The 23,161-nt window shown below is 37.7% G+C and overlaps 2 protein-coding genes across 3 annotated transcripts in view; both read left to right on the top strand.

Moving 5' to 3' along the window:
• Window positions 1-14,079, top strand: part of LOC122093666 (alpha-mannosidase At3g26720-like) — a 59,893-nt gene extending 45,814 nt beyond the window's left edge. Inside the window, exons 15-24 of one of the 2 annotated variants that reach the window (XM_042664049.1) lie at window positions 2,046-2,093; window positions 2,230-2,349; window positions 2,563-2,628; window positions 5,069-5,181; window positions 5,525-5,609; window positions 9,288-9,398; window positions 9,474-9,569; window positions 9,835-9,882; window positions 13,208-13,276; window positions 13,380-14,079. In XM_042664049.1, the coding sequence (XP_042519983.1) occupies window positions 2,046-2,093; window positions 2,230-2,349; window positions 2,563-2,628; window positions 5,069-5,181; window positions 5,525-5,609; window positions 9,288-9,398; window positions 9,474-9,569; window positions 9,835-9,882; window positions 13,208-13,276; window positions 13,380-13,604 (981 nt within the window). In that variant the 3' untranslated portion in view covers window positions 13,605-14,079. The remainder of the gene's footprint in view (window positions 1-2,045; window positions 2,094-2,229; window positions 2,350-2,562; window positions 2,629-5,068; window positions 5,182-5,524; window positions 5,610-9,287; window positions 9,399-9,473; window positions 9,570-9,834; window positions 9,883-13,207; window positions 13,277-13,379) is intronic. The other variant, XM_042664048.1, reaches the window with a different exon arrangement.
• Window positions 14,080-15,852: 1,773 nt separating this feature from the next.
• Window positions 15,853-23,161, top strand: part of LOC122092972 (alpha-mannosidase At3g26720-like) — a 32,463-nt gene continuing 25,154 nt past the window's right edge. Inside the window, exons 1-5 of the mRNA XM_042663259.1 lie at window positions 15,853-16,431; window positions 16,541-16,624; window positions 16,731-16,819; window positions 17,069-17,243; window positions 17,474-17,593. Coding sequence (XP_042519193.1) covers window positions 16,237-16,431; window positions 16,541-16,624; window positions 16,731-16,819; window positions 17,069-17,243; window positions 17,474-17,593 — 663 coding nt within the window. The 5' untranslated portion in view covers window positions 15,853-16,236. The remainder of the gene's footprint in view (window positions 16,432-16,540; window positions 16,625-16,730; window positions 16,820-17,068; window positions 17,244-17,473; window positions 17,594-23,161) is intronic.

The following is a 23,161-nucleotide window of genomic DNA, read 5'->3' as shown; positions in this document are numbered from 1 at the left end:
CCCCCCCCCCCCCCCCCCCTTTTGATGCAGTTATTAATTGCTGCACAGAACTGTCTGAATGCAGTCAACTTTCCTTTACCTTGCCACCTATGTACTGGTTGGTTCTGCATTGAGCTTGCATGAACGCATTCATTTTGGAGTGTCTTTTTTTTTTTTTTTGGGTGTGTGTGTGTGTGTGTGTTAAGTAACAACTTTTTATTGAATAAAAAGTACATAGGGATACAGATGCATAGAAGTACAATAACAACAGATTATATCATATAAAGTATAGTGAGTCATGTAACTACTAAAAAATAACATCAAACAAGAGAGAAAGTAATTTTGTTCTAATGTGTAGTTCGAAACTTCTGAAAGAAACATTATAGAGAAAAGGAAACTAAATTCTGTTGGGTTGTATGAGCAAGAGAAGAAAGAACCTGTTAAGAAAACCATTGAGTTGTATGAACAAGGGGGAGTATCAGTGTGATGACTGATGAGTTGAACGATGGTTTTCCCATGGGCAGATGAAGCTCTGGGTTATTTGGCCCCCTAGGATGCCCATTGTTTTTTCCCATGCCTAGCGCTGTATACTTTGAGTGATCTGGTTTGTGATTGAAGATGCTCAAAGGAAAAGTATCTAAGAATGGTAGTCATATATGATATATTTCTTCTTGTCTCTATACTTAATAGTTCTCATTCAGAGCTCTGTTTGGTATCCAGCAATTGAGAAAACGAAAAAGAAATTAGTGGTTTGAGAAGGAAAATATCTTTCAAAAGGGGTGAAGATTATTATAATCAAAGAGGCATTTGGTCAGTGTCCCTATTCACTTTCTCCCTCTGCTTACTATCGGTTTTGATGATAGAAAATAATAGAACAAAGATGAACTTAATTTCCTTTGGGATGGTTGGAATGGGAAATGGGAATCATAAATTCCATCTCTTCAATCAGAAGTAGATTGGCAGTGGCAAGACGAAAGGAGGTCTGGGTTTTAGAGAAGTTACTCTCCTGAAAAATGCTTTGCTTTCTAAATGATTCTTGTGATTCAGCTGTGAACCTGACAGTTTTTGGAAGGGAGTAATAAGTACCAAGGGTGCCTCGCTGGCTAATGATTGGAAAATCTGGAACTTGGGAGCATGCGTGGGTGTAGCTTACCGAGAAGTATCATGGGTTTGAATTAGCAACTCCTGTGGCATATCAGAATTAAAACTAGGGTTGATTAATCCACTTCATTCTGAATGATAATTGGTGCCTTGATATTCGTCTCAACTCTCAAGATGGCCTTCCCACTTATGACTTATTCATGAAGTGGCTAGTGACAAACAAACTCTAGTTGCTGATTTTGCTCAGATGTATGGTCTATTTTCTCTCTGTAAAAATCTTAATGATTGGGTGTTTCAGCTGATGATTTCATTTTTGCAAGCTTTGCATGGTAAGGTAATCCAGCAGGATGGGAAAGATAAAGTTCTCTGGTCCATTGGAATGGCCAAGTGCGCCAAACTTTCCCCAAACTCATCCAAGTTAAATGTTTCCTGGCCAAAATGCAATGTCTTATGGTGTGCTGCCAAAACTGTATATTGACCATCGATCACCTTATCTCAAGAGGCTCTGTCTCCCTAACATCTCTCCGCTGAATCTGCATCCCACCTCTTTATCTGTTGTCCGTTCCCCTTGAGTTATAAGGGGCTCTGTTTGAGGAGTAAAAAATGAATTGGGTGATGTCTTTCCTGGGATCCTATCTTGTTGAGAGGGGCAAACACTGTCTATAAAGGGATGAAAGATTTAGTCTCTTTTACCTGATGCTTTAGTTTGAAGTGTTGCTTAAACAGGAATTGAATTGACTGTAAAAACCATGCAGAGCCAGCCTTTAGTATTCCTTTGAAAGCTATGGAGAAATTTATTTTTGGGGCTTCTACCTGTAAGCAGCCTTTCCATATGATTATAGCGAACACTAGAAGAGACTGAAAGTTTCTTTTTGTGTAGGTTCCGATATAGAGATTAAGGTCTTATGTTCACCCAGGGATGTCTTTTTGACTTTTCACCAGGTTAATACTGCTTCCATGTGCAGGTCACCAGAGTGTACAAGGCAAAGGAACATGCTGAAGTTGAATTCAGTGTAAGATACCTTCTTGTGCATTGTTCCGTACATGAATTTGTTTTATTCTCTGTGGTGCTGATTACGGTTATCCAATGGATCTTTAATGTTTGTAATTCTTGATGAATTATGTTTGTTAACAATATGCTCAATGTAGATTGGCCCTATTCCTGTTGATGATGGAATAGGGAAAGAAATTATAACTCAAATTGCTACTACCATGGATACCAACAAGACGTTCTATACAGATTCTAATGGGCGTGATTTCATTAAAAGGGTAAGTTGACCACGTGCGTTCTCTGCTGTATTTGTATCCAAGGAATTAGTTATTACGTTGATAAACTTGATATTTCCTGTGGCAGTTATAAAATTTCAATTTTTATATTGCTTTTGAAAATTTTGATTTAATTCTCTTAAATTTTGCCATGGGTAATTTTTGTGTAACTACTTTGTTATTCATTGACTTAGAGAAATACTTTTTTGTCTGCAGATTCGTGATTATAGAACAGATTGGGACCTACAAGTGAGCCAACCCATTGCTGGAAATTATTACCCAGTATGTTCCATATACGTATAATCATGATATATGTTCTATGTTATTATCTAGCATACCCCATTAAGTTGGGATAACGCTGAGTTTGTTGTTATGATATATGTTCTACGTTATTGTTTGCCTGTCTATGGTCGGGGCTTTGAACTTATCTTGGTGATTGGAAAACTAGGACTTTGGAGGGTTTCAGTTTCCTATACTTCTTCTTCTTCTACTTCTTCTTCTTTTTTTAAATATATTTGAGTACATCTCTAACCTGGTGAATATTTTAAGTTTTGTTTGTCAGTTTTTGCTTTAGCATGTAATTCTGTTGAACACTTGAATGTATGATAAGTGATGCAGTTACATCAGAGTATGATCCAGTATGGAGGCCTAGGCGCAAGCTTGGGTGGTCCACAAGATGCTGGTGGCAGTCCAATGGGCTGAAAACAAGCTTTGGGTCGTTATGTTATAGGTTGGGCCTTTTATTTTGTTGGGTTTCATTGTAACAGAGCTAATTTATAAGATCCATAGAGTTTTTTTTTTGGGTGGGGGAGTTAGTACATGGTATTACAGTTAAGTGTTCTAGTTAGATTAGGATACTTAATAGCTTTTAAGAGTTCCGTTTTAAATTTATTTACTTCAAGAAATTTGAAAGGTTATATATATACACCCCCTTATCACTTGGACCTGTTTTCAGTAAGGCTATGCTTGGAAGACGAGAAAAGAAAATAGTACAAAAGACATAATAAGACAAAAATCATAATTACACAATGATTTTTTTGTCTCTCTCTCTCTTTTAAATTCAAAATTTTTGAATTTTTTTCTTTTCTTTTCTTGGCCTCCAAACATAGCCTAAACGGTTTTTTGTTTTCTTATGAGTTTTGGCGCTGTTGAGAGTGCATACAAGATTGGTATTCCAGATCTGATCTCCCTCCTCCTCCTTGTAGTTCTGTTCATGTTTCTTCTCATGTGTTCTTAATTTGCCCCATTCTGATTTCAGTTTAATTCTAGTTCAGTTTCTGTTTAGAATTTCAAGTTCTAATCAAAACTGGGTTTCCTCACTAGCATCAAATTCTATTAAAATTCATAATTCTGATTTGTTAATTAAATTCTGTTTACAGATTGCTTCTTTATTGACTGATGACATATCTTAATTCTGTTTAAAACCTTTTAAAAGTTTACAATCAATTCTGCTGCTCTGAACTGTTTGCTAATTTCCTGCTCACAATAGGATTTCTCTATAACTTGAAATCTACCCATCATATTCTCACCTAACTATGCAGAATTATACTCCTAGATAAATTGACTACTCAGCTATAGGTTCAGGTCAATGAGAGTCTTAAAAGCTACTAAAGAGAAAAGAGATATAATGATCTGTAATTACTCTCTAAGTACCATACTTCATTGCTATATACCTTGGGAGACATATTTTGGGTAATAGAGTGGGGGCAATATTTTGGCATCAGCGGTTGCATCTGGGTATTCTACCTTACACTCTTACAGTGATGTCTGCCACCTAAGAATTAGTCTTCCGTATACCCCTTATCTATGCTGAGCAAAAAGCCAACAACAGTGCCACTTGAGTCCCTGGACAAGGAGGAAAGATCTGCTAATTTTGCTTCAATTCCTGTTCTATCTTCCTCTTGACACTTCTTCTTGCTTTGGTATTTGCATCCATCTTTCTGCCCTTGTCTGTTTTCTTTTTCTTATAGATAGCAAAATTTTATTGATGGCAAGAAAAGAGGAAAGATATAGTACACGGAAACAACAGAAAAGACTGGCTCAAGGCCAAAAAAAGAATACAAACTACCAGATCACTGCAATTTGATGAGGACCTTAATTACAGATGATGACTACACCCCAGACTTCTAACTCATCAGCCAGACTACTAGCTCATCCATTAGAAGGAATATATCTAGAAGCACTAGGAGATCTGTCCCTTCTAACACGATGGAGATGTCTTCAAGTACCACTATTTCTCATTTCTAAGGCAGCATTTCCTTCAATAATCAAGTCATGCTATCTGCGAGACCTTGAAATCTACAGCCCCAAGATCATGCATAGCCTTTGGGTCTGCGGAGATTGTAACACATACAAATTGTGCCTAAGTACACTAAGCCCACTAAGCCTTTTCATGATAAAAAATGCTTCATCAACACCTTCAGGAACCGCATTTCATTGCAAAGTCCTACAAAACTTAGCTTTTATAATCCAATCAGTAGGAGGATACCAAGCATGCTGAACATCAGAAGATATAAGCCTCAGTCTAACAACTAGAATCCACCCCTCAAGAAAAAAGTCAAAAAGGATCACTTGAAATGTATCAAGTTATTAATAGTACCTGCCCATCCTGCAGGGTTTGTAATTCCTATTGCTGCATATTCATTAAATATGACTTGGTACAATCTCTGTAATTTGATTTCCACTTTGGTTACATGTAAAAAGCTTTACCTTTGTTTTCCAGATTAATCTTGGAATTTACATGGTGGATAATAGGACCGAGTTCTCAGTATTGGTTGATCGATCAGTGGGCGGATCCAGTATGGTGGATGGACAAGTAGAGCTGATGCTTCATAGGTTTTCTCTGCCCTTAGTGCTCCCCTCCTCCCTCCTCCCCCCTCCCTAAATCAAGGTCAAAACCGAAATTTAGGTCAAAATTTCCGAAATCTTGTCGAAACCAGGTTTTTTTCTTCTTCTGGGCTATTGCTAGAAATTTGGGCCAAAAAATCCAAAATTTCTGAAATTTCCCAAATACCTGGTTTCGTCTCGGGTTGGGTCAAAACCACTGAAATGTGTGAAATTTCAAAGTATGTTTACGAATTATTCTTATCCCTTTCAATGCATAAATAGTCCTGTTTGTTGGATTTCTTTTATGTAGTATACTTCTTATTTTTCTAATTTACTTTCTCGTAATGTGTAGGAGGTTGCTTCATGATGATTCTAGAGGTGTTGCAGAGGCTTTAAGTGAACAGGTCTGCATCCTAGATGAATGCACAGGACTAATGGTAAGCACAACTCCACTCTTATTGGATTTTTAATAATTTGGAATTGTTGCATTGAACTAGGTTTAATCAAGCTTTACTCTTTAATCTTATGTTCCATATGCAATGTTTTGTTCCTTGATTAAAACACTAGTGGTAGTAATGTAATCTGGTCTAACCTTCTAATAAGTTCATAACCAATCCAAGATAACGTGATAACAGCACCCAAGGTGATCAGATTTGAGAGAAAATTTTAGAACTGAAAATAGACCAGATGCTGCTAATCAGTGAAGACCAAAATTTAATTCATTGAAAGCAGGGGTATCACAGGTCTGCTTTGAATGCAGTAAATCAGTATTAACTCAGGTCTGTTATACCCTAATGATCAACAGCAATATGTCCTCAGATAACCCACCGGAACAACAGTAGCTAAATTAAAATTAACTGAGTATACTCACTTAAAATCAGAGACAAAACAGTGGAAATAAGATAGAAGAAGGATATGACTTGAAGAATCTCACCCCAAGCCTAGGCTAGTGTCTCACCAACCACCTCAGCCTCTCACCTGGAACGAAAATCTCACTGCAGTTCTGTTTCGCACTGAAGAATTGTATAGACTCAATTTTATTCAATTCTGATTTCAAATGCTTATGGGCAACTCTTTTGTTGAGAGGCTGGTTTTTGAAAACAAGGGTATCGCAGGTCTGCTTTGACTGCAGTAAATCAGTATTAACTTTGTCTTTTATACCCCAATGATCAACAATTAGATGTCCTCGGATAACACACAGGAACAACAGTAACTAAATTGAAACAAACTAAATGTACTCACTTAACGTTGCAGAGTCAGAATAGAGGAAATAAGACGGAAGAAGAAGGATATGCTTGAAGAGTCTCACCCCAAGCCTTGGCTAGTATTTCAGCAACCACCCCAACCTCTCACCAGGAATAGAATCTCACTCCAGATCTGTTTCTCACAGAAGAATTGTTCAAACTCAATTTCATTCAATTCTGATTTCAAATGCTTACAGCGAGCTGCTTTATAGAGAGTCCGGGAGGGTTCTAGATCCTCATTGGAACTTCCTCCTAGACTTAATGGCCTGTACATTTCCAAGGACTTACATCATGACCTTTTCAAGATATTTAATGAACTTTACATTTTCAAGGTCTTTCACAACTAACAATGAAACTAACCTATTGACATCCCCAAGACTTTACAAATTTAGAGGACTAGATAAACTAACTTGCTAAATTCGTATGGGCCACTATCCCTCATGTATGGGCTTTCAATATAGACCCATTACAGTAGAAAACATAAAAATTTCCAACCCTTGACCCATATAATCCATTAGGCTACTTATTTAACACATTAGACAAGGATTTGGGCTTGTTCCGACATGAATATTTGTGTTGGAACCTCTCTTGATCTAAATCAGGTAGCCTTAACACCATGGGTATTTAATGTATCACTAGAAGTTGTTTTAAATAATTGTTATTTTAGAAAATATTGGTTGTCAAAAAGATCTACAAGAAATCCTGTGCCTTGACTACTCTATTATTGTTGTTGAATGTTAATTCCGTCTACAAGACTTTGTTTTTGGGGACAATTTCCTAGATCTACTAGATTAAATTGCAAAACAAGTAGGCTTGCAAGAAAAGTAGGTGTAAAACAAAGTGTCAAAGTCAACCCTACTTGTTTTGCAATTTATATTTTTATTTAGTAGATCTAGGAAATTTCCCCCTTTTTTAGGAGATGTGTGGGAGGAAGAAAGGATTCAAAATGACACTGGCAAACGTTTGATACAATGAGCTTCTTTAATGGGCCTCTATTATGGGTAGTGTTCAGAGCATGGACTTAGAGTCTAGTTTGAAATTTATTTTAGTTTCCATTTTCTATTTCCTAATAGTTCTTGACTGGCTTGAGTCTATTTTAAGTTTCTATTTCAGTTTCTTTTTTATTTTGGTTTCCTATTGCTGGTAGGTAGATTAGCCTATTTTTAGTTTCTATTTTCTATTTTGGAGTCCTTGTGAACTAAATGTTTGAGCCTTGAGGATGGGTTAAAGTTTCAATTTTTGAGTTGTATTGGAGCGTATAATCGTATATACTGTTATACTCCTGCGATTGGAAGCATGCAAATTTTATGAATAAAGTTAAAAAAATTCTTTTTCTTTTGTTCTGTGTGGATTCATGATGGTGGAAATGGATTTCTCTACAGGCTAAGGTAGGGTAGATTCCCTACAACTATACTTATTATTTTTCAGCTCATTCCTTTTGTTTTTTGCTATTAATTTGGAGTAAATCATTAAACCTTCTTTCTTCTCCACTTGATTCTAGTTGTTTTATCACAAATTCTATAATGACCCAGCACTCGTAGGTTTGTCTTCTGTTTCTTCTTTAAGTTTTGATCCATAATCGGTTCAATTTTGTAAGTCTCTGCTATCAGTTCTAGTTTCTTCGAGTTTTAACTTCATTCATACAGTTTTTCACTTATACTACATCATCTATTCCCGATATCAAATATCTGGCCAGAACTATATTTCAAATTGTAGAATCTCTCATACAAAACTTAATTCCTGTGTTTCTGATTTCCAGGATTTTTTGTTTCTTTTTTGTTACTGTGTCAAGACACCACAACCAATTTCTATTATATTTACTTTGTTACAGTGTTCACGATTTTGTTTTTGGGGGGGGGGGGGGGGTTCCCATCTGCTGTGAGTTGAGTCTTAGAGTTAGAGTTGTTTTTGGTTTTCTTTTCCTTATTAGATTGTCCTGCTAAGACTCTCAATGCAGTTGGGTGTGGGAATATTTGGGGGTTAATTTAGTAACAAGACTTTTTATTTGTTACCTTTATTTTTAGAGTAGGGTGTCCATCAAGTTAGTTGGGAGATTTTATTTCAATTGCTAATTTAGGTTAGTTTCCATTTGAATTAGTTTTTAATTGTTGTACTTTGAGGCCATGTAACACGGTGGAGAAGACAGATTTGGATTTTAGAAATTGAATGAAGAGTTTTTGGCTGAAAAACCAGAGTAGTTAGGGGGGGGGGAATCACACTCACACAGAGCATATCCAACAAATTCTCATTCAATAATCAAATCATTCTAGCTTGTATATTGGTTACAACCTATATATAGGGAAAATAGAGACATGAAATTAGAAACTCAACTGAAATAGTAGCTAGCCTAAACTAGGAAACAACCATAAAAGGAAAGAAATCGTAACTCCTACATTCAAATCTGCAAATAAAAATCATGAAATAAAAAACAAGTAACTACTAATTTTATTTCCAACCCTTGTTGGACCAAAATTCTGGGCTGAACCTGTTCTTCTTAGCTCTTGGCTTCCAAAGCCTGTCATGCTGGTCCAACCATGCAAGTGCAGCTGTATCTGCATCAGGCTGCCATGTGTGCTTCTCTTGAGTTGTTGTTGTTCTACACTTGATGAGAGGATGTCATTCTTTTGCCTGATCGCTTAAGGGCTCCAAAGGAGAAATTGCACAACCATTCACAATTCAACATATCACTATTGCAGTTATCCTCCCTGATGTTGTGGTGCAGATAGCCATCTATTACAGGCCTCTCCCAATCCTAAAATCCATGATGGTTCAATGTTTTTCAGACACTAAAAATTAGAATTACTTCTGTGTCAAATTTTTTAGTAAGGATTTGGAGCTATTACCTCTAACTAACTTGGAAAATTTTTTCAGATCCAAGGAAGTTTTTATCTCAGAATTGACCCTCTGGGTGAGGGTGCTAAATGGCGACGTTCAGCGGGACAAGAAATATATTCTCCATTTCTTTTAGCCTTCACAGAACAGGTGAAACAAAGTTCTTTTAATTCGTTTCCCGTATTGTGATTCTGTGATGCCTAAGTGATACATTCACTTTTGCAGGCTGGAGGTAACTGGACAAATTCTCATATATCAACCTTTTCAGGAGTGGATCCCTCCTATAATTTACCCGATAATGTTGCACTTTTAACTCTCCAGGTATGTCCTGGATTATCCTTGTGCAAGACACGCTTATTTAGAGCACCACTTTCTCCTTGTTTCATGGAGATTGCTGCCAGGAATTAAAGTGAATTACCCCTGCATTAAAAGCATGAAACAATGCTTTTCAAACTTGATTGCCAGCTGTGTCGAAGACTTCTGCCAAATATTTGCTGTGTGTAACACCCCAAAGGAGCTCAAGATGGTACTTTTTCTTTTCTACCTTCTAAATTATTTTTTTCTCTTGTTTTCTTGAACTTGGCAGGAGCTTGAAGATGGAAACATTCTCCTTCGGTTGGCACATCTATATGAGGTCTTAGTTCTATCTTTTGTCGCTGTCATGTGTAGACGTCAGCTTAATTTCTTGAGAAACAACCACATCTTATTTTAAGGCTCATACTGGAAATAAAGCTGCTGTTCAGCATATTCTTGTTCTGGTCCTTAGTTTAAAAACTTGTTTTTTTTTTCGGGGGGGGGGGGGGGGGGGGTGGGGGGGGGTGGGGGTGTGGACATGTTACCCATTAATCATTATGCCAACCACTGTGGGAGTTCACCAATCTATGTGTTCTTTGCAAGTATCCACTGCTGGATGCATAGTAGGTTCTATCTTTGCACAGATTTCTGAACCACACTTTTATATTCCGTTTTCATTTTTCCTTATGCATTCAACTTAATGAAATTTTGAAGCAAAAATTTTTCCGTTTAATTATGCCCTTTCTATAGGTATATGCATATTGCAAATTGCAATTCCCAAGATATCTTTGTGTTTAAACATCTTCTTTGCATGAGTCCACCAATCTCTCTCGTTCAGTTCGCCTAGTCAGATTACCTGACATGTGTCAGATTCTTACTCTCATTTCCATATCCTCTGACACATAATAATCTATGTTGAATCGGATTGACTTTGTGCCTGTGTCACAGTAATTTCCTGCTGTCCCCCCAAATCCAAATGCCACAACCAAAAGGACTTTCAGGCATCCACCTAAATGTGTGCATTCTCAAACTCTGAAAGGAGTATGGCTACTCATTTTATTTGAACTCAAAACTACCTTTCCATTTGGAATCTACTTTAGATCATTGATTGTGCATTTTAAAATCTTGCAACTCTCACTCTGTGAATCCAAATACAACTTTCAGGTGTTGTTATCTGTTATAGTCAAGTCAGAGCTGAATCATCTGAATTTTTCCATTTGTGAGAAGTGACAATTCCATGCAATTGAAGGCAGAGCTTATAATCCCTATCTACGTTGTTTTATGGCTGCTGCGATGTCTGGTAGTTATCCTTTGCTATCCATATCTCTACCCTAGGTGGGTTTCTTCATTTCCCTAATTTGGGTGGACTTCCCAGTTTTTGTTTCCCTCGAACCAATTTTATTCAATTCTTTGTTTTCAACGAGTATTCCCGCAAGTTGTTACCCATTCCAGTGGATTTCCTTGTTAGGCCCCAGATTTATACCTTTCCTTTGACTTTTATAATATTTTCCTTTGGAATTTATGAAGATTCTCCCATGAATTTGTTCTGTAGTGGATTGAACAGATTCCTTAGATGCTCTATATTACTCTTATATGGCTTTTTGCTATTGATTGCTTTGTCATAAAACTTGGTCCCACTAGCAAAACAGAAATGATTTGAGTTGGTCATGCTTCATGAGCTGCAAATGATGTCAAATCAAGTAGTCAAGTAGGACAAGTGATATTGGTTGCTTTGCGAGAAGCTTAGTGCCACCAGCAAACCAGTATTAAAGACATGCCTAATGATTCGCACATGATGTCAAACCAAGTATCTGACTGGGGATAGGAATATTCTCATCCAGACTGGCAGACCTTGGATTCCACTGTTAGGGCCACCATGACAGGCCTTGATCTGAAATAACCTAGAGGGGGTGAATAGGTTACACTAGTGGAATTGTAATTCTTTTCGAAATACTGTCCCAAGTGTGATTGTAAATAAGAAATGCGGAATAAAATAAAACAAGCACAATCACACAACACCGAGAATTATAGTGGTTCGACTCAATCCGAGTCTAGTCCACTCCCTACAAGAATCCTCTTGTAAGGTATTCCACTAATTCACCCTTTAAGTACGGTAGGTAGGAAAGAAAACCTTTACAATCTTTTAATGGATAAGAGTATCCTTACAAACCCCATTTACAGGCAAAGAGGCGCCTTTACAATCTCCTTTGCAGGTAGAGAGGCACCTTACAATCTCCTTTAAGGTAGAGAGGCACTTTACACTCTTTTAAGGATAAGAGGATCCTTATAATCTCTTAAGGATGAGAGGGTCCTTACACAAGCCTAAGTATAGTCTAGACTTAATGTAAAATAGAAAATGGAGAAGTGGAATAAAAGAGGATTACCTCCGGTGTGGTGCAAATGAAATATGCAATGATGATAGAATGAATGCACCTTTTGAAGTCTTCTTGATGCTTGTAATGTAAATACCAAGATATAGATGAAGACTTGTAGATGGTCTTGAGTTCCTCTTGAATGTAAAATGAAGAACTTGAACTCAAGAGATGGTGTAGACCAATTCTCACTTCTAATACTCAAATAATGCTTTTCCAAAGTTGAGATTAATTGTTAATTAATGAGTAGCATTAGAGGTATTTATAGGTGAGCTTAGGAGAGCATCTTAGGCAGTAAATCTCAATCAAACGGTCATATTCTGGGTCCACCGGTCGACCGCCATGGTAGTCGGTCGATCGGAAAGAGCCGCTATAGCAAAATATAGCCGTTGGGACACTTCCAGGCAGTCAACGGTCGACTGGGACTTTCCGCCGGTCGACCGGCTATGGTCTCGGATAGTTCCGGTTGACCGGGGCTTCTAGCCGGTCGACCGCCAACATGACACTCTGTTTTGACAGAAAGTTGTCATACTGACCATTCGTCAGTGTTTTGACCATAACTTTTTGGTCCGACCTCGGATTGATCTGTAATCAGTTGCGTTGGAATCGTGATTCGATTTCCTACAACTTTCATGAAGGTTTCATCTCCTGATACAGACTGTAAGATTACCCAAAATGCCCTTGAGTCAGGTCAATGTGGTTTTCATAGAATTTCACTAGAACACATTTTTCCTAATATGTTCCTCACCACTTAGAGACTTTCCATACTTGGTCAAGGTATGCTCAATGGTCATTCTAGTATGATGCAATGCACATGCATGTGGTGAGTGCACATATATATATATATATATATGTGGAAGTTACAAATTACGTTAAAAATGACCAATCTATCCTAGTGATCTTCTTCTTCACTTAAACCTTCCACTCTTTGGCACGTCATCTTCTTTTCTTTTTGTTTGCAGTTCCAAGTCTTCAAGCTTCATGTTTTGACATCTTGAAGCTTGAATTCTTCTGATGCCTTCTTCAAGTAATGATACCAACTTGTTGATACTCCTCATTTGATGACTTTAATCTTCATTTCTTCATTTCATTCGGCAAATTTGATCTTTGATATGAAGTCTCTACAAAACAATACTTGAAGGCAAATTGTGAAATACCTTTATATGTTTGTTATCATCAAAACCAACTATAGGAGTTTGGGCATATCCCTAACCTGATCTACAGTTTTAACTTCCTGAATCTAATTTCAATGACTTCCTGAATCGTCAATATTTTGTCAATTGAATATGCTAGATGGGAGAGGATAAGGACCTTGCAGTGATGGCAAACGTGGATCTCAAAAAGCTGTTTCATGAAAAGAAGGTGAATGCAATGAATTGATCCATGAGGCTGTATTGCAGTTCTCATTAATTAAAGCTGAATAATGACATGATTGTTTGTGTTTTAACATTTTATTTACTTACAGATCAGTAAAGTAGTGGAGATGAACTTATCTGCTAATCAAGAAAGAGCAGAAATGGAGAACAAGAGACTAGAATGGAATGTTGAAGGTGCTGCAATGAATGAACCCAAGGCGACAAGGGGAGAGCCTGTTGATCCTGCAAAGCTAGTTGTGGAGTTGGGTCCTATGGAAATCCGCACCTTCATCATCACGTTTGATTACATTTTCCTCCATACAGTTGATCCCTGAAAGGCTCAAAATGCTTTGTTGGTTTGGTTCCTGACAAATTCCAAGAAATGCTTTCCTCTTTTATAGGTGAAGAATCACAATTCTTGGTGATTCCATGCTGCATCTCCCTAGTCTCGAGTAATGTTTGCTCACTCGTTTTCCCAGAAGAAAGTTGACCCCTTTAGTTGCAAGGAAAAAAATTGCAAGGTTATTACTTGTTGGGCAGGGATACATGAACAAACTATATTAGGCATATTATATTACTTTATGTTGATTTATTTTGTTGTATTTCACAAGGGTGGGGGCATCATTTCTCTGCCCTATGTGTCTGGGCGCAGGGCCACGCGATCAGGGAACATTCATTTCCACATTTGTGTATTATTATATATTAGAGGTTATGGCATATTTATAATTTTGTACCTTGTTTTACCCTTTTGAGACATATTTGTATCCCATGTTTGTTTCATAGACCTAATGAAATTGACTTCAGTACCTAGACTTGCCTTCACATTCTGTGATATGTAGGGAATTTGTAATCTATAGCAATTAATTTATAGTATTAAAGAATAATAATTTATAGTTAAAATAATTGTAACCTTACATTTTTGTCTTTTTAGTATTACACATTTTTTCATCCAAAGGAGGTAAAACTCGGCACTTTATATAAAAAAAACTGCATTAAATAATTTTCAGTTTTTAAAAATCTATTTTTACTTTTATATTAACTTTAGAGAGTAAGACAAGAGGTAAATAAAAAAAAGTTATAACTTCTTAGTTCACCATTACCCACCGCCACGGTCTCCACTTAAATCTTAGATGCACAGATGGAGAATCGAACTTGAGACCGTGCGTCTATCCATACAATCCTCAATTTGTCCTAACTGTCTGAACAACCCACGGATGAATCTTTTTTATAATTTATATTATAAAAATTTTGTTAAAGAAGCAAAGTTTGATTTAAACCAATTTAAGAAACTATTTTCTGAAGCATTAGTTAAATATAATTAGGCCACTAGTCCTTTTTGGCTCATAATGGAATCTACTTATTGTTAAGTGACTTTTTAAAGATAGACGTGGCCTAAAAGATAGGTGATAAATGGACCAATAAAAGTATCATCAGTAATGAGTCTCATGACTTACTACGATGTCATATTTGACCATGATTACTCAAGTTTGGTGCCACTACTTATACTAATACCATCATCGATTGTCCATTGCTCCTACATGCAAGGTGTGAAATTTTGATCGAAATGTTGAAATTTTAGTCAAATATCTCAATTCTGGCATGAGTTGAAACAAAATCCTATGTGAAACTCGGGAAGATAAATTGTGACAAAATTTTGGTTCATTCTCAGACATGGATTTATATGTTAAAAAAATAATATTTTTTTATAAAATTTTAACTCGTTTAGATAAAAATTTGACTCATATCGTCAAAATTTTGAGCTTTTGACAATAGCATATGTAGTGGTACAAGCATTCGCATTCTCCACAGTACATGAATATGTAAAGTCGTAGACATAATATGTGAAACATTGTCATTCATTACTTGGTCATATAAAAATAGAGTATTTGAGTAGTGTATCTGAAATACATTTTTTTTTTTTTATAAAATACATTTGAAAAACTTCAGTCATGAAAAAGCAAGAGAAGAATTAATCAACCAGAGCATATTTCAATTCCTAAAATGTAAGTAACGTATCAGTTTCTTAAGTTTGACTCATTTCATAAAAAATTCAAGCTTTTGACTCATTTCAATAATAATATATGTTGCGGTACAAGCATTCGCATACAATCATAAACACAGAGTATGTGAAACATTGTTATTTCTTACTTAACCGTATAAATAGAGTATTAGAGTAAGCATATCTGAAATATATATTTATATTTTTATTTTGATAAAAGATATCCAAAATACTTCATTCGTGAAAAGCAGGAAGCAGGAGAAGAATTAATCAACCAGAGCATATTTGAATTCCTGAAAATGTAATCAATCTATCAGTTTCTTGAGGCTAGGTTTGATTGTCAATAAATGAATAAAAAGATTTTTGACAAACAATTAGGCCTTAAAACAAAAAAAAAGAAAAAAGAAAAAAGAAGCGTATCTACTATCTAGTGTACGAGATCTGACAGGGTAAAAACTATAATTTTATCGTTGTTTCAATTTTTAAGTTTCAACCTTTTGGTTGGAATAAGTACATTTAAAAAGAAAAAAAAAAAAACCAACTTTTGTTTAATTTTATAATACTATTTTTTTTTGTAAGGCGCAGCAGAGTCGCAGACTTATCACACTGGAACAGAAAGCAGAGTCTCACTAGGTTAGATTTACTCGGGGACCATCAGAGGTCGTCAGACGCTCTTAACCGATGCCGGCACCCTCTTCGAAGCCGTCAAGGCACCTGTACTACACTACTACTTGTTTTTAGGAACGGCCGCCATGCAAATGCCAGCTTAAGCTTATAGTGGAGAGGAAACCGACACCCAATCTATCTTCACTCTTTCCCTGCAACTCATTGATTTGAGGAAGCGTTCACGAAACGAGGGTTATCGGAAACTGTTGGTTCACTCCACCTTGATCGGTACCATCCATTGGAGCTTCTTCGCATTCTTTACGGTATTGCAATTTGAATGCTCGACTTGCAACTCCCATCACATGGCGATCGGACTGCTTTTTCTGGCTTTCTTCTCGGCCGTTCTCTGCGTTGAATCAAGATATATCGCTTACAACACTTCTCAGGGGATTGTTCCTGGAAAAATTAATGTTCATATGGTTCCTCACACGCACGATGACGTTGGATGGTTGAAGACGATCGATCAATACTATGTGGGCTCTAACAATTCCATTCAGGTTTCCTTCTTACTCTCAGTGATTCCAATGTTCTGTTTTTGTCTAGCTTCGAGTTAAAGCCCGCTCGCCCATGAATTGTAATTTCATCCTTTACTGTTCGTTTTCGTAGGGGGCGTGTGTTCAGAACGTATTGGATTCCGTAATTCAGGCATTGCTGGCTGATAAGAACCGGAAATTCATTTACGTTGAAATTGTAAGAGTTTCTTGCTCTTACATGCTATCAGGTTCAGTTGCAATTTTTTAATTCTTTTGTTGTTGAATGGCATGCAACTGGTTGTTCGCTTTGTTTGTCTGCGCAGGCATTTTTCCAGCGTTGGTGGAGAGATCAGAGCGAGTCAGTCAAGAGTGCAGTCAAGCAGCTAGTCAGCTCGGGTCAACTGGAGTTTATGTATTATCTCATTTAAATTTTTTGTTTAATCGGTTGCTTTTGTTGAGCATAGTGCAGTGTCGATCTGTCCCGATGCCCATAGAGCTGAACCTTGCACTGCAGTTCCATTTGTTAATTAGATTCCTCTCTCTTTTCTTTATTTTAAAATTGGCTAATTAACTCGAGGATAGAACCCATATCAGATTTTTTTCATTTGAAAACTGGCGATTTTCAGTTCTTTATTGGGTTCAAATGATTTGGATTCTGCAGAAATGGAGGTATGTGTATGCATGACGAGGCAGCATCGCATTACATTGACATGATTGATCAGACAACTATCGGACATCGTTTTATCAAACAAAAGTTTGGTGTGACTCCCAGAATAGGCTGGCAGATTGATCCCTTCGGACATTCTGCCGTGCAAGCTTACTTGTTGGGGGCGGAGGTATTCCTGATCGTTATATCCTGTCCTGAACTAATTTCCCGTTTTCTCTGTCTTCACATCAATAAAGAAACATACAAAGAAACCTACCAAAAAAGGTAAAAGGAGGAAGGCTATGACATCCTTTGAAACAATGACCATATTATGCATAATTGAAGGCCAAATTTGCCTGCAAAATCTTTTTAAATGTATTTATCCAGTAACTACGCAAGTAAATCCATTGGTTGGTGTAGGTTGGCTTTGACTCCCTTTTCTTTGCTCGGATTGATTACCAAGATAGAGCTAAAAGGAAAAATGAGAAAAGTCTTGAATTCGTCTGGTGGGGCTCAAAGACGCTAGGGTCGTCTGCACAGGTTAGTGTGGTGTCTTCTTAAATCTGTTGGGTTTTATGTTAATGGACTACTACTGCATATGGACATCAATACTTGATTTCATATTTGATGTTGTATTGTTGCATATAGGTAATTTCTGTTTCTTTTTTCTAACTTTAAAATATCAATAATTGTGGGTTTACCTTGCCTGGCTGATCAGGAATGGCTTCCTTATCTGCTGGGTCTATCTGCCACATGGCAATTGGTTTTGGGCTCAAACTTTGTGGACACATTTTCTGCTTCATCTTTCACTCCTGTATCGAGTTTTAGCAAATCGGACTTCACCAGGACTCTCTCAATAGCTTCAGTAGTTCACTGAAAACCTTTGTTGTAATGGATCACAAGCCATCTCAAAATAAAGGTTTGCATATCGGTTAAAAAGTCAATCTTTTTGAAATAAAACCATTTTTTGGATGTCTGAAAATACAAGAGAAGAAGTCTAATACATGGTCATGCAGTTGACAATGGGAAACAAAACCTATCATTGTCCCTGGCCCAAGGATGCCTCATCTGTCTAATAGTCACAAGGACTCCACTAGTTCTCCATGTGCAAAGAAAAGGCTGGCAGACGAGGATTGCAAACTGACCATTGGATGGCTTGTACACCCATGGATTAGCCACAAGTCAAGTTTGAGTTCCATCTCAATTTCGTGGACCATATATTAAAATTTATATTTTTATCCTTGTATTTCAGCCATTAAATCAAAGATGCCAAATTTGAGTTCTCAACCCTTTCTTTAAGCTTTACATTACGATGTGGGAAGGTTCATTTGGGTTGAAACGTGATGGAAGAGTAGATGTTGTCAAGTTGACAGTCCACAGAATTTAAGCACTATCTAAGCTGTCACATGGCTATTATTATAATAGGGAAAAACGATCTCCATGGCCTGGTATATGGCTTCTGTCCAGAGGCCATGGTTTCTGCACATGGACAGCTGATTTGGCAGTTATGACTGTTGGATAGATAGGTCAGGGTCTAGATTGGAGATGGCTCGATTTTTTGGCAATGACAACCATATGCCACCCCCCCTTGTGTTGAACTTGTTCTCTTGTATTTCAACAGTACTGTTTTTGAAATTATAGAGTCCTTCCTTCTTTTCTTTTTTTTGAAAGTTCCACCCCCCCCCCACTTGATATGCATTTGGGCTGACAGTTGCCTCATTGACTGGTGGCTGATGGACAATAGGCCTGTGAAGTTTTGGTGACTGCTTACTGCCATGTGGAAGAAAAACAGGGCTTGTGGATAGAGCCTATGTACAAGTCTTATTAATTGTTACAATCTCAGAAGCTGTAGCTAAACCAGAACCAAGAAGAAAAGAGAGAGAGAGAGAAAAGAGAAGAAGGGAGGAAGAAGATGAAATAACCAAAGGAAGTCTCAAGAATGGAGAGCAACCTGAGATTAATTCAATGTGAATGTAATCTCAAGTTCTCTTATGTATATATAACCTTAGGTCAAGAAGAAAGACAAAACAAAGACATAACAGCCCATGGGTACATGAAGAAAAGCCCCAAAAGACCCCAAATAAACTCGAGAAGGACTAAAAAGTCCCTGTCATAGGCGCTGATTAGCGCTATTCCCTGTTTGGGAATAGCACTAATCTTAATACTCCCTCTCAAGCTAGAGCATATAAATCTCCCATGCTCAGCTTGTTACAACCATTGCGAAAGCTAGGAGCAAATAAGGACTTAGTGAACATATCAGCTAGCTGATTCTTTGATGAAACAAACGGGGTCTCAATCAGCTTTTTTAGAACAACATCACGAACAAAGTGACAGTCCACCTCTATATGTTTGGTCCTCTCATGGAAGACCGGATTGCTGGCAATATACATAGCAGCTTGGTTGTCACAATGCATTTGCATATGTTTGGTTACTGGAAATCCCAACTCCAAGAGTAACGAACGCAACCACATCAACTTAGCAGTAATATGATCCATAGCTCTGTATTTTGCCTCAACACTAGACCTGGCAATAGTGGTCTGGTCCTTGCTACGCCACGTGACTAAATTACCTCCAATAAAGGTAAAATATCGAGTGGTAGATCTTCGATCACTAGCAGAGCCAGCCCAATCAGCATAAGAGTAGCCAACTAGATCCATATGCCAATTAGGACCATAAAAAAGTCCTTTGCTAGGAGCCCTCTTCAGGTAGCGAAGAACGCGAACAACAGCGTCCCAATGAGCCTTCTGTGGTGACTGCATGAACTGACTGAGAACCCCAACAGTATAGGAGATATCAGGGTGAGTCACAGTAAGGTAAATTAGCTTGCCAATTAGACTTCTGTACTAATGTATATCCTGAAGAGGTTCACCATCATCAATACCAAACTTTTGGTGAGGATCCATAGGAATATCAATAGGTTTGGATGCGAGCATCCCAGTATCAGATAGGAGGTCCACTACATACTTCCTTTGGGATAGACTGATCCCTTTCTTGCTTCGGATTACCTCAATCCTAAGGAAATAATGAAGTTGGCCTAGATCCTTTGTTTGAAAATGATGTTGTAAGTGACTTTTCACTTCAGAAATTCCTACTTCATCATTACCAGTCAGGATGATATCATCAACGTACAGTATCAACACAGCCAACTTGTCACCCTTGTGGCAAACAAACACAGAGTGATCAGAGTAACATTGAGATAACCCACAAGTGACTATGGTAGCATTGAACTTATCAAACCATGCCTGAGGAGATTGTTTGAGACCATAGATCGCTTTGTGTAAGCCACACCCGACCTTTATTCTCCCCCTGAGCAACATACCCAGGAGGCTGCTCCATATAAACTTCCTTTTGTAGATCTCCATACAAGAAAGCATTATTGATGTCCAACTGAAATAAAGGCCAATCAAAGTTGACAGCTAGGGTGATAAGAACGTGAACCGAATTAAGTCTAGCAACAGGGGGGAAAGTCTCAAAGTAATCAACACCATAAGTATGAGTGTATCCCTTGGCAACCAGGCGAGCTTTCAAGTGCTCGACAGAACCATCAAAGTGATACTTAACAGTGTATGCCCAACGACATTTCACCAGGTCCTTACCAGGAGGTAAATCTGCCAGACTCCAGGTACCACGACTCAAGAGTGCATCCATTTCTACATCCATGGCACCCTTCCATCCAGGGATATGGAGGGCCATAGTATGAGTACGGGGAGCAAGGTTAGTAGAGAGAGATAGAGCAAGACCATGAATAGAAGGAGGAAGATGAGAGATAAACTTATCAATAGGGTAAATAGCCAAGGATTTCTGAGTGCAAGAACGTATACCTTTCTTGCGAGCAACTGGTAAGTCATCAGATGGAACAGAAGGAGGAGCTTCACCAAAGGAAGGTAGAGATGGAAGATGTGTAGTAGCAGGATCAATAACCTCGCCACTGGACTGTCCAACCCTCGTTCTGCGTCGATAAACCTATAGAGGAGGTGGAACAGGTGAACTGGTACTAGGGGCATCAGGAATCAGAATAAGGGATGGAATGGGAGGAGGAGAGGTAGATGACCACTCCTCAGTAGGCTGAGACACCTGTGGGGAGAAGAAAGATGTGCTTTCAAAAAAGGTCACATCGGCACTTACAAAGTTCCTGTGAGTAACAGGATTATAGCACTTGTATCCTTTTTAGGTATGAGAGTAGCCCAAAAATATACATTTAGTAGCCCGTGGAGACAACTTATCCACGTGCATATGAAGATTGTGAACAAAGCACACACACCCAAAAACCCGGGGAGGAAGAGGAAAACTAGGTAGAGTAGGAAATAAGATAGAGAAGGGAGACCTATTTGACAGAACAGAAGAAGGCATGTGATTAATCAAATGACATGCAGTTAAAACCATAGTTGTCAAGGCATTGCCTAGGCAACGCCTAGGCGTCCAGGCGGTTTTCCTGGGGCCTAGGCGACAGTCGCCTTATTGCACTGCATGCCGCCTTGTGTTTTGGCTCTTATTTATGCCAAATTCATTTACTTAAGATATTATTCATAAATAAGCAAATACCCTGTTGCCTAGGCGTCCAGGCGGTTTTCCTGGGGCCTAGGCGACAGTCGCCTTATTGCACTGCATGCCGCCTTGTGTTTTGGCTCTTATTTATGCCAAATTCATTTACTTAAGATATTATTCATAAATAAGAAAATACCCCCTATTTGAATCCAATAAAAATAGTTTAAAAATCAAATTCCAAAAGGATAAAAAGTCAACCCCCCAGTCCAAGAAGAAAAACTGGATTTTGGTTATAGGGGCGATTTTCAACTTTTAAATGCTGGAGTTTTTCTCAATTATGAAAATTTTATAAATTCTATCATATTAAAACATTGTTAAAAACCAAAAGTCCGATAAAATAATTTTTTGTTTTGATATCCATAAAATTATTTTCATTCAGGCGATTTTAACAGCACTCGCGCACTTAAAAATAAGTTTGACCGGAGTATAACTTTGCCATTACAACTCAGATTTAAGTAATCTTAGACTTGCTGGAAAGCTGGTTTTATATTATAACTGATATAAAAAGTCTCATGTAAAAATAATATCATTTGACCAGTCAAACTTATTATAGAACCAGAGCAACTCTCGAAATTTTGATTTTTTATAACTTAATATGACTTAATGTTAATTTTTTATGATTTAATATGGCTAAATGTTGATTTTTAATAACTTGATGTTGCTTAATCTTGATTTTTTATGATACAAGGTATATATAGCTTACTAAATAATGTTAGAAAATAGGAAAAATAAACAATAACAATTGGTCGCCTTGTTCGCCTCAAGGCGTGCGCCTTCTCGCCTAAGCGCTTAGGCAACCCTCCACCGCCTTGGTTCGCCTTGGCACCGTGACAACTATGGTTACAACTCCATCATTCCAAAAATGCTTAAGGACATGCATACGTATCATAATAGCTCGAGCTACCTCAAGAAGGTGCCGGTTCTTACGCTCAGCAACCCCATGTTGCTGTGGGGTATATGCACAATTAGTCTGATGAATCATGCCATGGGTATCACAAAAGTTAGAAATATCATTTTGAGCACATTCTAAAGCATTATCAGAACGAAAAATCTTAATGGAAATGCCAAACTGAGTTTTTACTTCATTATAGAATTTTTGAAACACAGATAGAAAATCAGATCTGTTCTTTAACATGTAAAGCCATGTGAGGTGAGAATGATCATCTACAAATGTAACAAAATAGCGAAACCCAAACCTATTACTAACTCTACAAGGACCCCATGCATCAAAATGAACTAATGAAGACAACGACGAACTACGAGACACTGATCGAGATGGGAAAGACACCCGATGATGTAAACCCAACTCACAGGCCTCACACTCTAATCTAGAGACGTGTAAAACTGGGAAATAAAAGCTGTAATCTAGGTAAGGACAAGTGGCCTAGACAGCAGTGCCACTGGAATGGAGAGACATCCCCAACAGCAGTAGCGGTAGTAGAAGTGGGAGGACAACCACTGTTGAGGTAATACAATCCATCCTTCTCACACCCTCCACCAATCGTCTTCCTCGAGTGAAGATCCTGAAAAATACAATGAGAAGGAAAGAAGGTAACTGAGCAA

This window comes from Macadamia integrifolia, chromosome 11 (assembly GCF_013358625.1).
Source record: "Macadamia integrifolia cultivar HAES 741 chromosome 11, SCU_Mint_v3, whole genome shotgun sequence".
Classification (NCBI taxonomy): Eukaryota; Viridiplantae; Streptophyta; class Magnoliopsida; order Proteales; family Proteaceae; genus Macadamia; species Macadamia integrifolia.
The sequence above is the reverse complement of the archived record's forward strand: the minus strand, read 5'-3'. Positions and strand labels throughout refer to the sequence as shown.